This window comes from Pelodiscus sinensis, chromosome 1 (genome assembly GCF_052426305.1).
Source record: "Pelodiscus sinensis isolate ZL-2025 chromosome 1, ASM5242630v1, whole genome shotgun sequence".
In the NCBI taxonomy this organism is placed as follows: domain Eukaryota; kingdom Metazoa; phylum Chordata; order Testudines; family Trionychidae; genus Pelodiscus; species Pelodiscus sinensis.
In genome coordinates, this window is record NC_143052.1 from 292,952,626 (window position 1) to 292,969,836 (window position 17,211).

General features: G+C 41.5%; 1 protein-coding gene across 1 annotated transcript in view; it reads right to left on the reverse strand.

The window, feature by feature from the left end:
- Positions 1 to 1,992: 1,992 nt before the first annotated feature.
- Positions 1,993 to 17,211, reverse strand: part of HTR2A (5-hydroxytryptamine receptor 2A) — a 56,214-nt gene continuing 40,995 nt past the window's right edge. The window contains exon 3 of the mRNA XM_006122966.5: positions 1,993 to 12,240. Within this exon, the coding sequence (XP_006123028.3) occupies positions 11,441 to 12,240 (800 nt within the window). The 3' untranslated portion in view covers positions 1,993 to 11,440. The remainder of the gene's footprint in view (positions 12,241 to 17,211) is intronic.

The window sequence follows — 17,211 nt, forward strand, 5'->3', positions numbered from 1 at the left end:
GCTTACCTTGAGTGGCTCCGGGTTAGCTGTGCAACAAGGGTGCTAAGGTAGGCTTCCTGACTGTCCTGGCACTGCAGGCCATGCTGCACCTCACAAGCAGCCAGCAGCAGGTTCTAGCCAATGGGAGGGAGGAGCTAGCGCTCAGGGCAGGAGCAGTGCACAAAGCCCTGTGAACTCTTCTGCTCCCTACCGTCACCTAGGAGCTGGTCCTGCTGCTGGCTGCTTCTGGGGAGCAGCCCAGACTGCAGTGCCAGGGGAGGCAGGAAGCTTGCCTTAGCACCCCCATTGGTCACCCTGCAGCAACGAGCCCCAGTGTCTGACATTCCAAGACCTAGTACTGTACTGAGTTGCAACCAATAGTTTGAAAACCACTGCACTAGAGGAATGTCAATGAGTTGTGAAAAAACCCCAGCAATCTCTTTCTTTAATTTTTATTCTATGCTTGCCATCACCTCATCGCTATCCTTGTAACCAAACTGTCTTCTGTTGATGAATGAGTTTCCCTGAAGACAAGATCAACTCCTAAGTTTTTTTCACAATGTCTTTGGCAGCAGTGATGAAATCTTCAAATTCATTGTCTCTCTAGGCCACAGCAAAATCAAGGCAACTTCTCAAATTAGCAGCAGTTGCAATACAGGCAGTCCCCGAGTTACGCGGATCCGACTTATGTTGGATCCGCAGTTACAAACGGGGCTTTTCTCACCCCGGAGGACGGGAGCGGCGGGACGCCCAGATGCGCCGCCCCCGTCCTCCGGGGCGAGAAAAACTGCTCCCCGTCTCCCTGGTCTGCAGGGAGACGGGGAGCAAAGCCCGGGAGCATGCCCGCAGCGGGACAGCCCGGCGCGCTTGAGCTGTCCCCCTGCGGGCATGCTCCGCGGCTTTGCTCCCCGTCTCCCGACCTGCAGACCAGGGAGACGGGGAGCAAAGCCTGGGAGCACGCCCGCAGCTCCCCGGGTTACGTACAAGATAGGGACTGTAGGTTTGTTCTTAAGTTGAATCTGTATGTAAGTCGGAACTGGCGTCAGCCGCTGCTGAAACTGATCAGTTTCAACCGCGGCTGAATCTGGATGCCAGTTCTGACTTACATACAGATTCAACTTAAGAAACCCAGGCGTCCCCAAGTCAGCTGCTGCTGAAACTGATCAGCGGCTGATTCCAGGAAGCCTGGGGCAGAGCAACTCTGCCTTGGGCTTCCTGTAGTCAGCCGCTGGTCAGTTTCAGCAATGGCTGACTTGGGGACGCCTGGGGCAAAGCAGCTGGGGTGCTGCTGGGTTGGTCCTGTAGCGCTGCACCTCGGCGCGTCTCGGCGGTCTGCTGGGGAGGGGGCGCAGCTACTTTGGGGTTCCCTCACCCCGTTCTTAAGTAGGAATCCGACGTAAGTTGGATCCACGTAACCTGGGGACTGCCTGTACTCACATGAATAAACACTGCAGGGCTAGGTACTATATACATACAACACAACAGAAATGCTACTATGCCTGGGATGGAAGGATGGAACCAACAGCATGTAAAATAATAATAAGTAGAGAAAATTCTGGAAATGGGCAAACCTCTATTCTTATGGGAAATGCTCTTTTTTTTTTTTTTTTTTTTTTTTTTTTAGTGTCCTCAAAGCAGTGAGAACCTGAATTGTAAAAGTGTTATATGAAACAATCTTCACACAGAATTGCATTGAACTAAAAATATCCACTTTAAAAAGATTAAGGTAGGCATCAACACCATTGGAATTTTAATGGGTCTGGGGCAAGTCCAGGCGTAAAAAGTGTGATACTGTGTCCTTGAAATCAATGACAGAACTCCCATTGACATCTGAAGTGCAGGGATGCACAATAAACCACTACTCCTTCTTAAGTGTGATTGCTAGGGAAAAAGTTGTGGGAGGGAAGTATTAGAGTTATCCATTATCCTTGCGGGTAACATTGTAACTAGCAGAGTGTGAATAAAAACAATCTTTTGTAGGAATGAATGAATGGGTGGCTGCCTGCCCCTTATCATGGGAGGTTATACCAATTACTAGTATTATGGCTGCAGTATTGCAAACCGAAAAGAAATTAATTAGGAGAAGAGCAGATTAAGGCCCTAATCTTTATTAGTTTACAAGCAAGCAATATGAAGTCAGATTTGAAATGATATATTGAACTATAGTGATAATGTTCTTCCTCAGCAATTAAAACAGCACATCACCATTTTAATAGAAGGCTTGTTCGACAAGTATAATTGCAAATGACTGTAAATAAAAAGGTCTAAGTGCCTGAACTTAGGTATTTCACTCCAAAGTTATGTAACATTCAAGTGTCCAGCTCTATACCTTGATTGCACTAGTTATTTTTTCTTCAGAGTGTATTTCTGAAACCTCGTTTAACAATATTTAAGCATAGTGGGTGAAGCTCTTCCTCTGTTAGGGCAGCTTTGTATCACTCTCCTTGTGTAAAGCTTCCCTAAAACCGGCTTAGCCAGTCACAGAAGCATCGCTCCATAGTAGAAATGATGGCCAGCACAATGAACTTGGTCAGGGAATGGCAGGATGGGCAGAGCATGCCTGCACTCAGATGATCCCTGGCTGCTATAACTGGGCTTTTGGGGCCATTGGTGGCTGGCACTAGTTGAATCAGATACCTGTTCCTGTTAAACACTCAGTCTGTGATCACCTAGAGGGTAATAAAGTTTTAAGCAATAACCACCTGGATTCAATCAGAATGAGTCATTCCAGACAAGCTTGATTTCCTTCTTTTTCAAGCCTACTGGATGGGGGAAGAAATAAATGTGATGTATCTTGATTTTTAATAAGGTTTATAACACAGTCCCATATGACAGTCATAACAATCCTGGGTTATTGTGGCCGAGATTAACTTACTAAAAGGTCGAGGTACAACTGGCTGCAATATCATACTCAAAGGCTAGTTATCAATAGCTCACTGTTGAATTAGGAGGACATACCTAGTAGGTTCCTAAAGGAGTAAGTCCTATGTCCAGTAGGAGTCAAAATTAATGACTTGGAGAGTATGCATATAAAATTTGCAGATGACATCAAGCTGGTCCGTTTTGTGCAAGTATATTTGACAACAGGTTTAGAATTCAAAATGACCTGGACAAAATAGGAAATTGTTTTTGAGCCAACAAGATTAAATCCAATCCAAGACACATGCAAATTACTAAGTAAGGAGAAATGAAATACACAGCTACAAAATGGAGAATAAGTCATAGAAGCATAAATGGATAGGTGATGAGCCTACTGAAAAGGATCTGGGAGTTATAACAGATCACAAATTGAAAAGGGGTCAATAAAACGATGGTAGCAAAAAAACCCTGATAACAGGACTATAATGTTTAAGAGTAATTTTCCTGCTGTACTTGGCACTGGTGAGGCCTCAGCTGGAGTATTGTGAGCCATTCTGGCTATCATACTTTAAGACCAATGTGGACAAATTGAAGGTAGTGCAGAAAAGACCAACAAAAATGAATTTATCTAAATCTTTTTAAAACTCTGTTATAGTCTTGACATTCATAGCCTCCTCAGGCAAAGAGTTCCAGAGGTTGACTCTGCATTGTAAGAAGAAATATTTCCTTTTATTGTTTTTTTAAAACCTGCTGCTTATTAATGTCATGGGGTGACCCCTAGAGCTTGTGGCATGTTAAGGATTAAATAACATTTCCTTATTCACTTTCTTCATACTAATCAAAAAATTGTAGACCTCTATCATATGCCCACTTAGTTGTCTTTTTTTCCAAGCTGAAAAGTGCTAGTAATTTTAATCTCCTCCTGTTTCCTACCTCTAATTATTTCAGTAGCCTTTCTCTATACCTTTTCCAATTCCAATATATTTGGGGTATAGGGGTGACCAGACTGCACACAATATTCAGGATGTGAGCATACCATGACTTTGTATAACAGCTTCATGATATTTTCCTGTCTTTGCTATTCCTTTCCTAATGGTTCTTAACACCCCATTAGCTTTTTTGACTGCTACTGCTCATTGTGGATGGTTTTCTGAAAATATCCACTTAATGATTCCAACTTCTTTTTCTTGAGTGGCTACTGCTAATTTAGACCCCAGCATTTTGTATCTATAGTTGGAAAACACAAACTCAATGTGCATGACTTTGCATTTATCATGCAACCCACCTTCACCTTGAGCCTCTCCTTTCATTGGTTTTGCCACCCACTTACCTCCTCCCTACATTCAAACTCCTCCCTCCCCCAATTTCAATCCTAAGGGAAAACACTGAATGGATGTTACAAATAAGTGAGCACAATGCATATATCTATAAGGCTATGTCTACACTGGTGGCTTCTTGTGCAAGAACATCTTGTGCAAGGGTTCTTGTGCAAGAACTCTTGCGCAAGAAAACGTCCACGCTACCATGTGCAAGCTGTGCTTTTGTGCAAGAGTGCCCAGGACAGTGTGGACGCTCTCTTGCACAAGAAAATTCTGATGGCCATTTTAGCCATAGGGGTTTCTTGCACAAGAAATCCCTGCCGAGTTTCCACACGGCCCTCTTGAGCAAGAGCTCCTGAGCAAGAGGGCTTACACCTAATAAAAAAGAGCATAGCGCTAGCGCAAGAAGCTCTCTCTTACCACGCCGTACTATAAATTTACTTGTGCAAGAGCAGGCAGGCAGTGTGGACACTCTGCGGATTCTTGTGCAAGAAGGGCTGTACTTGCGCAAGAAGCTGCGAATGTAGACATAGCCAAAGGGTCCTCTCTTGGGGAGGACTGCAACTCCTGATTGCTCAAGAGGCTTTGACATGACAAACCAGGCCATCCCACATCACCAAACAAGACTCCTTAAGGCTATCCTCCCTGGTCTTCATCCTCTCATCCATCCCCCTCTCCCAGGTCAGCTTAGGTCAAGGCTTTCCTGCGGTGTGGAAACCCAAACCACAATAAATAAAGGGGGTTTCCAACATTCAAATTCCACAAGATATTTCCTTCTCAGATCATCTCTTGGATGGGTCCAGCCTTCCCTCAGGGATGGCACCTTTGGTCAGCAGTGTCAGAGTCTTAGACCTCTGCTCAGCTACAGGCCTGCTCACCTCCAGCTCTGCCACCCAAATGAACTAATTCCCTGCCTTTTAATTCCTCCAGCAAAGAGGTCATTTACTGCAGGTGTGGTGGGGCAGAGCTGGCTGAACCCAAAATAATCCTTACCCCCTTGTTGTGAGGTTTATACATCCCACCACAGTATCCCATTATGTTGTAATAGCAAATATTTACATTTTATATATCCCTATAACTAAATAACCAATGGAATGAGAAAGAACCCTTGTATAATTCAAATGAAGAACTTCAATAGAAAAGTGCTAACTTTGGAGCAAGTGATCATCGTGTGTGGTCCTTAGAGACCCAAGGCCCTAATGCATTCTTCAGTCAACGTCATCCAAAGAAAAGCCCATGTGGAAGTGACTGTCAGCTTGTTTAATATGAGGAGAAGCTATAAGTGTGAATTCAGGAAAGATTCTTCATGTCTGGACTGTTTGGCTTCTAACAAGGTGGAATGACTGAAGAAAAAGTTAGAGATCCCTAAAGTTATTATAGATAGCCTGAGAGACTTTTGGGAACTGGCAGATCACTACATCTCTGCTACTCTTTGGACTGTGACTCGCTTGCGTGTAGGGGTGCTGGATTAATTTGTGTAGTGAGGGTACTGAGAGACAGTGAACCAAAGCATAAGCACTGTATACAACAGACAGAGCTGGCCTTATCATGAGGTGAACTGAGGTGGCAGCCTCAGGTGCCAGACTGTGGGGCGGTGTATGGGACTCTACTAGGACCCAGAGTGTAGAAAATTGTGTCTGCTGCTGGTGCATATGTATTCTTTCTGCTGTAGATAAAGAGCATGGGGTAGGTAGCAGAGCAGTACCATGAGAGGAGTAGAACAGGAAGAAGGCAGAATTGAGACCTTTCAAAGTTTTGGCCCAAGCAAAGGGGCATAGGGGCGTCATTTGAGCTCCCTGCCTCAGATGCCAAAATGTTGTGGGCTGGCCCTGGCAACAGAATCCACTTCAAGTCAGAGGTGAGGCAGTACCCGAGTTTTCCTAGTTCTGGCACCCATTTTTTTACCTGCTTTAACATCTCAATAACTCTCAGCCCTTTTTCTTAGATGACAAACCTTTAGGTAGTTTACTATAGAATTGGCTGCCAGCATTTTTTTGCTGTACTAATTGAGCTGGAGTGAGTGACTGGTTTTTAGGGACAAGGAGCAACCTGAATGTGGTATGATTTTTGGTGTAAGTGCCTGTTTACCACAAAGGCCAGTTTGTTTGGGAGCCCAAATAGACTGGAAACCCTCAAGGGATTGTCTGTGACGCCGTGGTAGACTGGAATTCTGATCCAGGAGTTCACATTTGTTACTGGCTTGGTGAAATCTAATTATGGAGTACATCACCAGTTGGATGTCTGCCCTGTTTTCTCCCAGTGTTGAGCCACTTCAGAGAGCATGGCACCCTTCACCAAAATGGATCCATTTGGCCCAGCTGCCTTAGGCCCCCAGAACCAATGCCGAGACCTCCGACTCTCCAGAAGTAGAATCATGCCATTTCTCAAAGCTCCAACCTTGCAGGCACTCTGGGTTTGCCAGATACCTCTTCAGAGACATAGCGGAATCAAACAGCCACTGGAATTTTGGAAAGGTTCCAAAACCAATCTTCTTTACTTTAGCCTAGGTAACACAAGAAATATTCATATTTACACAAAACAATAAAAAACCTGCATATGTTGTCTTGCATCTGTTTCCTCACTATTCTTGAGCATTCTTTGTGCTTTGGTCAGAGTCCTCCAATGCGTCCAGGATCTCCCGTCCTCCAAGTGACTTCTCCCACAAATTGTGGACTCTCCTCAGGCATTCAATGATATAGAAATTTGATAAGATCAACCAGAATCTCTATCTTCGTATGAACAAATAGGGTTGTAAAGGATGATTTACAGGTACAGTTAACCCAGTGTTGCCTCACTTTATTAAGGGGAAAGAAACCTCTTTTCCTTAGTTTGATAATTTGAGAACAACATGAGGATATATATTTTTTAACTACACATTGCATAGCCCACTGAAGGGCATTTTATTAACATGCATCCTATTTTAACACACACTACAGTTGTTAAAATCATATGTACTGTATAGAATAATGAAGAATTTGATAGTTTAGGAAGGTGTTTATTTTATGCAAACAGCAGGAAAACAAAGCATTAAATAACAGCACATTTTCATTTATGATGGTAATCGTCACTTAAAAACTACCACGAGATGGCACTGTGGTCATGCAGGTCAGGTAAAATTTATGTATATGCGAACTGCTCTTATATTGTAGTTTATTATGGCACTTAGTAATCTTAACCTTTATAATACTCCCCCGAGTCAAATGAATTTGGTAGGCTGATTAATACTGTAAGGAGCTTGTTGTCGGAGCTAAGATATTTACAGTCAGATATATATCACCCCTTCAAACAACATACATTTGTGTTGAAGAGAAATACATTCAGAAGAAAGGTAGAGTGATCATAATGGTCATGAGTTTATTAAAGGTCATAAAGTTCCTTGTGGTACTGTTTTGCTGTCTGACTCTCACAAGACATTTTAATATATTTTTCCTCTTTCAGCAAACATGGTTCTCTTAAAAATTACCAAAAACAAACAATCCCCAGCCCTTACTAGGTTAAAACAAACATCCAGTTTATGAAGGAATTGACATTTGAGTATTTCAGTATGCTTGGCCAGAAGTGGGATTTAAGAAAACAATAAAACTTTAGAGAACAATTTTACATTTAAAGTTTACAAAATACAACAAATATTCTTCTCATGTGTATTTACATAAACATATATATATTCAAAATAGAATGCATCTTACTATTAGGCACCAATTAAATATATACAGTACATGATTGGATGAACAGTGTAAAAATGGAGAATTTTTTGCTCTAGCACAGTAGTCACACACTGAGGAAATATTCTCTACAGAAGCTTAAAGTCACTGTGCATTTTTCAGATTTGGTAGAATTGTTACTGAACAGCAGCAGTTGGTTGAAACATTTTAATGAAAGAGTTTTTTTCTCCATCAAAATGCTATTAGATTGAAAATGCTTCTTATATCAGGGTGGACAATAACACAGCAGCAATTTGGGGCGGTTGCTGCTTTATTTACCTGCACCTCCACAGGTATGGCCACAGATTGGTATCCTCAGCCCATGGGAGCTGCAGGAAGCAGCATAGGGTGGAACACCACTTCCTGTAGCTCCCATTGGCCCAGAATGGCGATCCATGGCCAACGGCAACTGCAAGAGCCAAGACCTGCAGAGGTGCAGGTTAATACAGCAGCGGCAGCCTGCCAAGGGGTAACTCTGGTGAACCATGTCCAGCCTGCAGGCGGGTTATTGTCCACCAGTGTTTTAGATCCAGGATGGAAGAGAGACAGAAAGAGAGAGAGAGAGAGAAAGAGACCTTGAAGCCAGAATAGCTAACAGTTTGCTGATTAAGATCACAGAGACTTGAAATCGGGTTTCCCATATCCCAGATGAGAGCCCTAGAAGCTAAGATATGCTGCAGATAGGGGTGACACGTGTCTCTTATTTTTTCATGAAAAATGTCACGAAATCTCATGTTGCTCTGATGCATAACCAAAACGAATTTCAAAATCTCAATTTTTGTAATGAAGTGAAATAGCTTTTCCCCACAAGCACTAATAAGCAGTACTGCATTTCAGTTCAAACAGTGGCTAGATATCCTCAAGGTGCTATAAATTCTGGACTTGAAATTGCTAAATCCTGATGTGCACCAACAATATAATTTATCTTTTGTTGATATCGATTTATTAACTCCATTACTGCAAACTAGAGGTCTGTTGTCCTTACTCAGACAAAACTCATTGAAGTCTATGGGATTATTGCCAGAGTAAGGCTGCAGGATCAGATACCATAGCAATCAAATAGTCAGAGATATTTATGATGAGCCAGCGGCATTCATCTTTGTCTGTTGGGTATTCCATCATCTTTGTATGAGACACTTTTTGGACTAAAGTTGTTGATCTCTCAGCATAAACAACTACCTCAGAGCTAACAACAATAAACATCAAGAATCATATAACCATGCCTTGTACATTGCTTTCCAACAGAAATATTACTCAGAGTAATATTAATGTTAGATATTTTATTTTAATAAGTTTTGAAGTATCATATATTTAATAGGCTTCCTCTAATGAAAAGTAAAACAACTGAAAGAACTTTATAACATTTCCTATCAGTTTGCAAACTGAGCAATGTACAAGACATTGTACTAGAGTTAGTTACATACAGAAAATGAAATTTTCTAGAAAGGGTGAGTCTACTTTTGTTGGCCAATGTGAAAAGTTCAGAAAATAAAAGGTATAAATTGTGGCAATTAAATGCTCTGTTATAGCTGTTAAGCACACCCTGGTGGTAGTGATTGTATGAAGAAGCATTCACCCAATCAGGATCTTCAGAAAGTATTGTGATTCAGGTAACACCATAGCGCTCAGATCTCTCAGGTATGCACTAGCAGTGAATAATGATTGCACTGAAGTCAGTGTAGGTTGAAATGTGACATGTTCTTGACTCCCCCACCATGCACATAGTACAAGGCCATGACAGGCACTAAATTATATTTTTAGCATTGTTTCATTTTTCATCACTTATGGGAATTTGGATTGGGGCCAGATCCTAAAGTCCTCACTCAGTATTTACTCACTTCTTGTGCTGATGAAACTCAGTAACTTAATGAAGACATTAGGGTTTGGCTCATAATTTTTGACCTAATAGTGATCCTTTATTTTCAGTTGATAGGCTCTAAAACTGGACTGTACCTTGCTCTCCTTATATCTGTTTGTAAAGTCCATGTGTCTAATGTTTGGATGCAATCCTGCAGCTAGGAGCAACAGCTGTAATTTTACTCCCACACAGACATTCTGCCCATACAGAATCTAACTGTTTTCAGTGGAAATGCATACTGTACCTGGTTGTAAATGTCTGCATGATTAGGCCTTTTTATCAAAGTAGAATATTTGATGCTTTTAAAATGATCTAACTACTCTGTCATTCAATCTGGGCAGGTGAAATCCTACACTATTTTCAGAATCCCATTATTTTTAGGTGGGCTGATGGTGCCTCCGTCAACCCCGGTACTCCACGGGGTTCAAGGTGTCCCTTTGACTTCTTGCAGTGGGGATGTTGCAGAAATTTGACTTAAGGTATGTGGACTCTAGCTATGCTATTTTCATATCTGGAGTTGTGTAGCTTAGGTTGATTTTCTCACATAGTGTAGATCTGACAGTGAAAGGAGCCCAGAATTCCTGAGCAATCTTCTAACAGCAGCAAATTGTTAGGAACCATATTCTAGTAATAAAAATATTTTATTTTTAGTCTTCTAATTATTCTCTGTATGAAAACATTAAAACAAAATGAGAAAAACCCCATAGTAATGTCCTTTCTGATCAGGCAGAAATGGGGGAAATATTCTATTAAAGTCCACTCCTTACTCCTGCCAAACTACCACTGAAGTTAATTACATTTGAAACCTATGGGAGCTGTAAAGAGAAATGTCAACAGGATTAAGCCTGACATTAGTTAGCAACGTTGGGCATGATTTTCCAGGCTGTTACCTCACTGACACTGTCGTAAAAACAGTGTAATGGAGTAGAGAACCAAGCTCAATAAAGTCTTTTTGTAACAGTATATTTCAAAGTCTAAACCAGTGCATGTGAAACATTTGGAAGAGGGGGTAAAATGAAGAGAAAGTAGAGCTGAATAAAGTTTGTTGTGACAAAGGAACATTCAAATTTAATTGCTTTTGAAGAGAATTAACTTGGAGTACAGAACAAATGGCAGAAAGCCCAGCAATATTTCAGAATTGTAATTGGGAAGGAAAAATACCCATAAAACACATTTTTCACATAGTTGATCTATACATATTTTTATAGCATTTTCTTTCATATTTAATTAATTTAAAATATATATTCATAAATTAACTGACATTTTCTTTTCCTGTAAAATTCTGTAAAGTGCTCATTCAGTTAAGGATAATAAAATTACATTGTAGCAAGACAAACTAATTCAAACCTAACCAGCAAGTAAACCAAACAGTAGCTTTGTTTTCATTTGCAGAACAAAAAGAAACACATTAATTTTTTTCACAGCCCATGGTATAATAATACAATACATTGCATTTTTTCTTTAAGAAATATATTATTTAGAATACTAAAAAAATAAGTTTATTAAAGCCTGTGCTTAAAACAGCTGAAGTACCGTATGAAAAAAATGCACATTTGATAGCATTTTAACCCTGTTTGTCATCAACTGGATAACATGAGTATGTGATGTTATTGAAGTTCTCTTAGAGCTAATGTTCCTAAGCTATCAAAGCTTCTCACAGTTAGGTGAAGTTCTCTGAGTACATACCATTGGTTGCCATGGCAGCTGTTGACAGGCTGGCAGAGTCACACACAGCTAACCTTTTCACTGACTGGGCTAATACTGCCCTTTGAGGTACTATCTAAAGGATGTATTCCAATTGCAACCATAGAATAATCCTTGGCCATCATTTTAGCCTCTTTTTTTAAACTCTTCATTTGTGCTAGCTGGAGCTGGCTGGAGTTATATGCTAAAGCAGGTATAGTGTTCACTAATATCAGCTGTAAAGGCTTCTTCTCCTCCTTGTATCGACACTGAATATACCGTGAGAAAGCAGAACGGTAGGTTTTATTGAACAGTGTGTATACCAATGGGTTGACAGCTGATGAAAGGTAGCCAATCCAGACAAATACATTAAGCAGTACTCCGATGACTTTTTCATTGCAAGACTTCTTGCAAATGACTGCCATCACATTGGTGATGAAAAAGGGGCACCACATCACAACAAAGAGAAAGAAGACGATACCAAGTACCTTGGAAGCTTTTTGTTCATTACTGATAGACTGCATAGTCCTCCTTCCTGAGTTCCTCAGGTCTCTGTTCAAAGAGCGTTGAAAGAGTTTCTCTGATGACAGAGAACTTTGAGGGAAAAAACTAAATGAAGCAAACTTGGTCTTTGTGCCTAGGTCATTAATGCATAAGGTAGCTTCTTTCTGGAGTGATTTTATAGTTAAAAAATAGGTGACCACCATGATGGTTAAAGGAATGAAGAACGCCACAAACGAGCCTATTAAGACAAAGCTCTCATCAGCCAGCAGGCAGCTACATTTCTTGAACACTTTGGAATCATCTTGTAGTCCAAACACAGGGACTGGCATTGAGATACCTGAAGATTGATTAGAAAAAAGAAACAGAAAATGTCATGCACATTAATGATAATAAATAGCAAAAGTGCACATTAATTGACAAAGCATGAAGAAGCGCGGTATGCAGTTACTGAGCATAACCTATAACTGATACAAAGATGTTAAATTAAAAGACACTCTAAAACTAATTCAAGTATTTAGAAACCACTCCCCAGTGTCTCCAATTCACGTGCAACACTGCTGATCCCCTTACTGTCTCACCCTTTGCGCGAGGTCTTCAGGGGTTACCACAGGGAAATAATGCTGATTGTATGTTTGGTCTTGGAGCATGTCTTTTTTTGGGAGAGAAGCCTCAGGATGGTCGCTATTGTCCCCCAAGCTGGACACTCACCAAACTGCTGGGTTTGGGTCCCACTGTACTCAACTTTCCCATGGCCTAAGCAGGCTGCAGCACTGTCTCTTTCCCATATCTGTTCGTGGCAATAGGGCATGAGATCCCAGTTAGCTTAGGCCACCAGGACCTGTACTGACCCGCTACTGGTCTGGAGCTTGAACTTTGGGACTCTCACCAAGTCTGAGAGCTTGGTCTGGAACCTGAGCCCCAGCAACTTCATAGCAATTTTTCAGCCATGAGCCCAAATGTAGACACACTCTCAGGCTCTGTGATAAAGACCCAGTATTAAAAACTGATCTCTTAATTCTTTTGTCTGGGGATTTTCCACTCTCCCAATTCCAGTCCTCTACAAAGAAATTGGAGAAAACTGGCTTAATCTAGGCAGGAGTTGCTTTCCAGGTAAGATCTGTTTAGCTCCTGATAGACTATAGCAATTAGACTATTCATGAATAGATGTGTTACCTCCACTCCCCTTTCTCCTTAGCACAAGATAGAAGATAGTCATAAAACGTGAGGGTGCAGGCAATTTATAAAATCAAACTGGAATCCATAAATTGTATACAGATTCCCCAAATTGTCACAACTACCCTATGAAGTGGCTGCAGTTTTTACCCTACAGAGACCCGATTGAGAGGTTGGGGAGAGAGAACAGGACTTTAAAGTGATTGTTGTGTTTGCTGTCCCCCACTAGTGCTGGGGTTGGGGTGATCTTTGGCCAGATAGGGCCACATCCTCTCTTCCTGGCTGACAGATCCAATTTGGTTGTTTTTGCACCACACAACCCCCTTCATAAAACCTGTCCCTGGTGCAGGACTGAATATTGCTTCTCCTATGAACTGTGGACTTAATGGGCTTGAGGGAGGAGAAGAGGCCCAAGAGGAATGGAGTTTACAACTTGGCTCGGTACTTTATTTACATGACTGTAATTCAACATATATTTCAAGGAAAGACACCTAATGTTTGCATTTCTGTCCTTTCTTCTCAGGGGTTCTGCTGGGATATAGCAGCTTTAAATTGCTTATAGTGCTCCAAAAGAGCCCCATAGGTCTAAGGCAGTGGTTCTCCAATTTTAGTTCTAGACCCTAGTGGTCCCTTTCACATAGCAAATCTCTGAATACAACACCCTTTATAAATATATAAGTAAGTTTTTCATTTAACACCATTTTAAATGCTGGAGGGAAAGTGGGATTTGAGGTGGGGAATGACAGCTCACAACTTCCCATGTAGCAACACCTTGCAATCCTTTGGGGGGAGTGTCCTACCCCCAGTTTGAGAATCTCTGGCCAAAGGCGTCGGGGGGATGCACGAATCCAGGCTGACTTACTGTTTGCAAACCAGTGGAGCACAGTGCTTGTATCATTGATATAGATCACCCTTCTTTGATTATTACGATTATCTCTGCCAAGGTTGACTTGAACTTGAACTGTAGCAAAAACTTCAGACATTTAAAGAAAAAGACCCTCAGGCCTCCTACAAAGGACTTATCTGACCCCATGGATCGTTTGTAGCTGGGTGTTTGTAGCTTAGTCAGAAGCTATAAGCCAGAGCACTTTAAATTTCCAACTGAAAAAAGGCCCAGCTGAAGCCTGAACTCCCTATAGCAGTCCCAGAAGAAAGGGGGAGGCAATGTGGATTGTAGCTGATAAAAGCATTTAAGAGAGCAGCTGGAGATGGGCAACGGGAGATGGTGGTAATTTTGAACGTGATGACAAGAGATCCCGGGCTTCAGAAGCAGGATCACTGCTATCATTGTTGATATCAAGTCTTTTTTGACACAATTTCATACATGTAAATGTACCCTACTGTGGGTTTTCTGAAGGAGTTTAAGGGTATGTCTACTCTGCGGTGCTATTTTGGGATACTTCTGATATCCCAAAATAGCTATTTCATGTCTTTCAAAATATCTTTCATAATAATGGATGCGCCATTCCGATGTCCCTATAAACCTAGGAAGGGACATTTCGGTATAGACAGTGCCAAATTACTAAATAAGCTATTTCAAAATATACTCAAAATAAGCTACATAATTTGCATAGTGCAAATTGTGCAGCTTTTTTCGAGGTAAGGGTGCTGTGTAGATGCTGGAGGGATTTCAACCCCAAGGTGGTTGAAATTCCCAGATCCTATTGAGTTTCAATGTGATTTGTGCACCTAATTCCCCTGGGTATGTTCCACGAGGTGTACAGATAGTTCGGAATGGCTAGCTAGTTCGAACTATCTAGCCCGTGCCGCATGTAGCCGCGCGGCACGGGGTTCGCACTAGCCGGCTTTTAAAAATGGCGGTGCTGGCTTTATGCTAATGAAGCCCGGGAAATTCAAATCCCGGGCTTCATTAGCAAGTGCGGTATGCATACATTACCCCGCTAGTTCAAACTAGCGGGGTAGTGTAGACATACCCCCGGAAAGAAATCCTAGTCTCTCAACTTCTTCAAGTAGAAAAATGGAGGTAAAGAATTGTCCTGTATTTTGAGACCATTTCTGCCCCCCCTCCTCCTAGAAAAGTTCTTCTTGGCTAGCAGGTAGTGTGCTCTGTCTGCTACTCATTAGTCCCTGGATTGTTACGTTGTCCTCCCACTCGTTTGTCCAGCTAGTTATCTGTTATCCTGTGCTTACACTGCGAGTTCCTTAGTGCCATTGTAAACCACACACCTAAAGTGTGCATCTAGACTGGCAAGATTTTGTGCATAAGCACTTGCTTTTGCACAAAAACTTGCTAGCTGTCTACACTGGCCGCTTGAATTTGCGCAAGAGCACTGACGTTCTAATGTAAGAATTCAGTGCTTCTTGCGCAAATACTTTGACGTTCCCACTCAGGGATAAGCCCTCTTGCACAAGAATACTTGCGCAAGAGGGCCAGTGTAGACAGACACCTTAATTTTTTGCACAAGAAAGCCCAATGGCTAAAATGGCCATCGGAGCTTTCTTGCGCAAAAGTGCATCTATACTGGGCACAGATGCTTTTGCGCAAAAGCACTTTTTGTGCAAAAGCATCCGTGCCAATCTAGACGCTCTTTTGCGGAAATACTTTTAACTGAAAAACTTTTCCGTTAAAAGTATTTCCGCAAAATCATACCAGTCTAGATGCAGCCCTAGTGTGGTTCACTATCCCATGCAATGGCACTTAGAACACAGCAACAGTTAAGAACAAGAGATCCATTACAGCAGGGACTGAGAAGAAGTGGGCTTTTAGCTCAAAGTGTAGAGGCTCCTACACTAAGCTCTTGAAGTCCTAAGTTCAAATCTGCATGGTGGTGGTTACACCATAACAGTCTCTTTAGTTCATGTGTGTACAGTGTCTAGCACTGTGGAGCTCCGATACATGGTTTGAACATAGAGGTGCGACCACAGTCCACATTGATAATAGTATTTAACAACAGAATGTAACACATTAACATTCATTCTGTTGTTTGGAATTATCAATGCCTGTAATAACACAATCATGCTCTTTATTATGTTAATACTATAGTTATGTATTTTCTCAGCTCAAAATTGAGAGTCACAGTGACAGCATCAGCCATGTTACAAAAAAAGTGCCACTCTTATCTGTGCAGAGCAGAATTTGGTGGCCGGCTTGTGGTGTAGCCCAAACTATTTCTGTTGTTCCGTTGCAGAAACCAACACAGAGTTACTGTCAGAAACATCCACCTCCTGGAGAATTTTACATCATGGGACCAATACAATGAGAACCCCATGCAACCCAACTGAAATTACAGGCTGTGTAACCCAGAATGTATTTCTGACCCACAATCTAGTCAATTCTACACAAATAGGCATCTACTAGAAATATATTTGTATGTGATATCTGAGTAATTACGTGCCCAGATGTATGAGGTGCTGACTACCTGTTGTGAGATGCTGAGCTCTCTCAATTCCAATTGACTTCATTGGCAAACTGAATGACGGTTGAGGAAACTCAACTGCTCACTGTATTAGGCTTTAGGCATGTGCAAAAATATAACAATCAGAGCAATACCATAAGTTCCCCCAGCCAGTTCTGCCTTGTATAGATAACAGCAGTGCTCTTTTTCTCACTTGATTCAAGAAACTACTGTGAGCTGTGTAGATAAAATACAAAATGTTATCGTCAGGATAGAGTTCTTGCATTGCTACAGAGCATAATGATTCAAAAGGGCAGGAGTGCTATTAAGATGGTTAACAGTCCTAGAAAGTTGTCAATCTCAGAATAATTACAGGATTTTTCAAGTACAAAGCCAAAGTGAAACCTGTGAAAAGATAAAACATCATGAAGAAATAATCCAGTCATTCTAGGCTCCCTTAAATGAGCATCATAAAATGCCCAAGATCCACTCATGAGAACTGGGATAAAGGCACTGGTGGATATCCAGTGTTACTGTTTACTGCTTCAGTGATTGGTAAGGTATTTAATTATCCATCCATTTTGTTTGCTGTTGGTAATTTCTAGAGCATTGAGATCTTAAATTCAGATTTCTTGCTTTTAAATAACCTCATCACTGTGACTGAGTGGACACTATCTTCCGTTTTTAACTGCAGTTTTTCAATTTCATTACAATTCCCTTACCAAGTGTAATAAATAGAGTTCACAATATAGATTTGGCATTGGCAGATATAGCTGTTA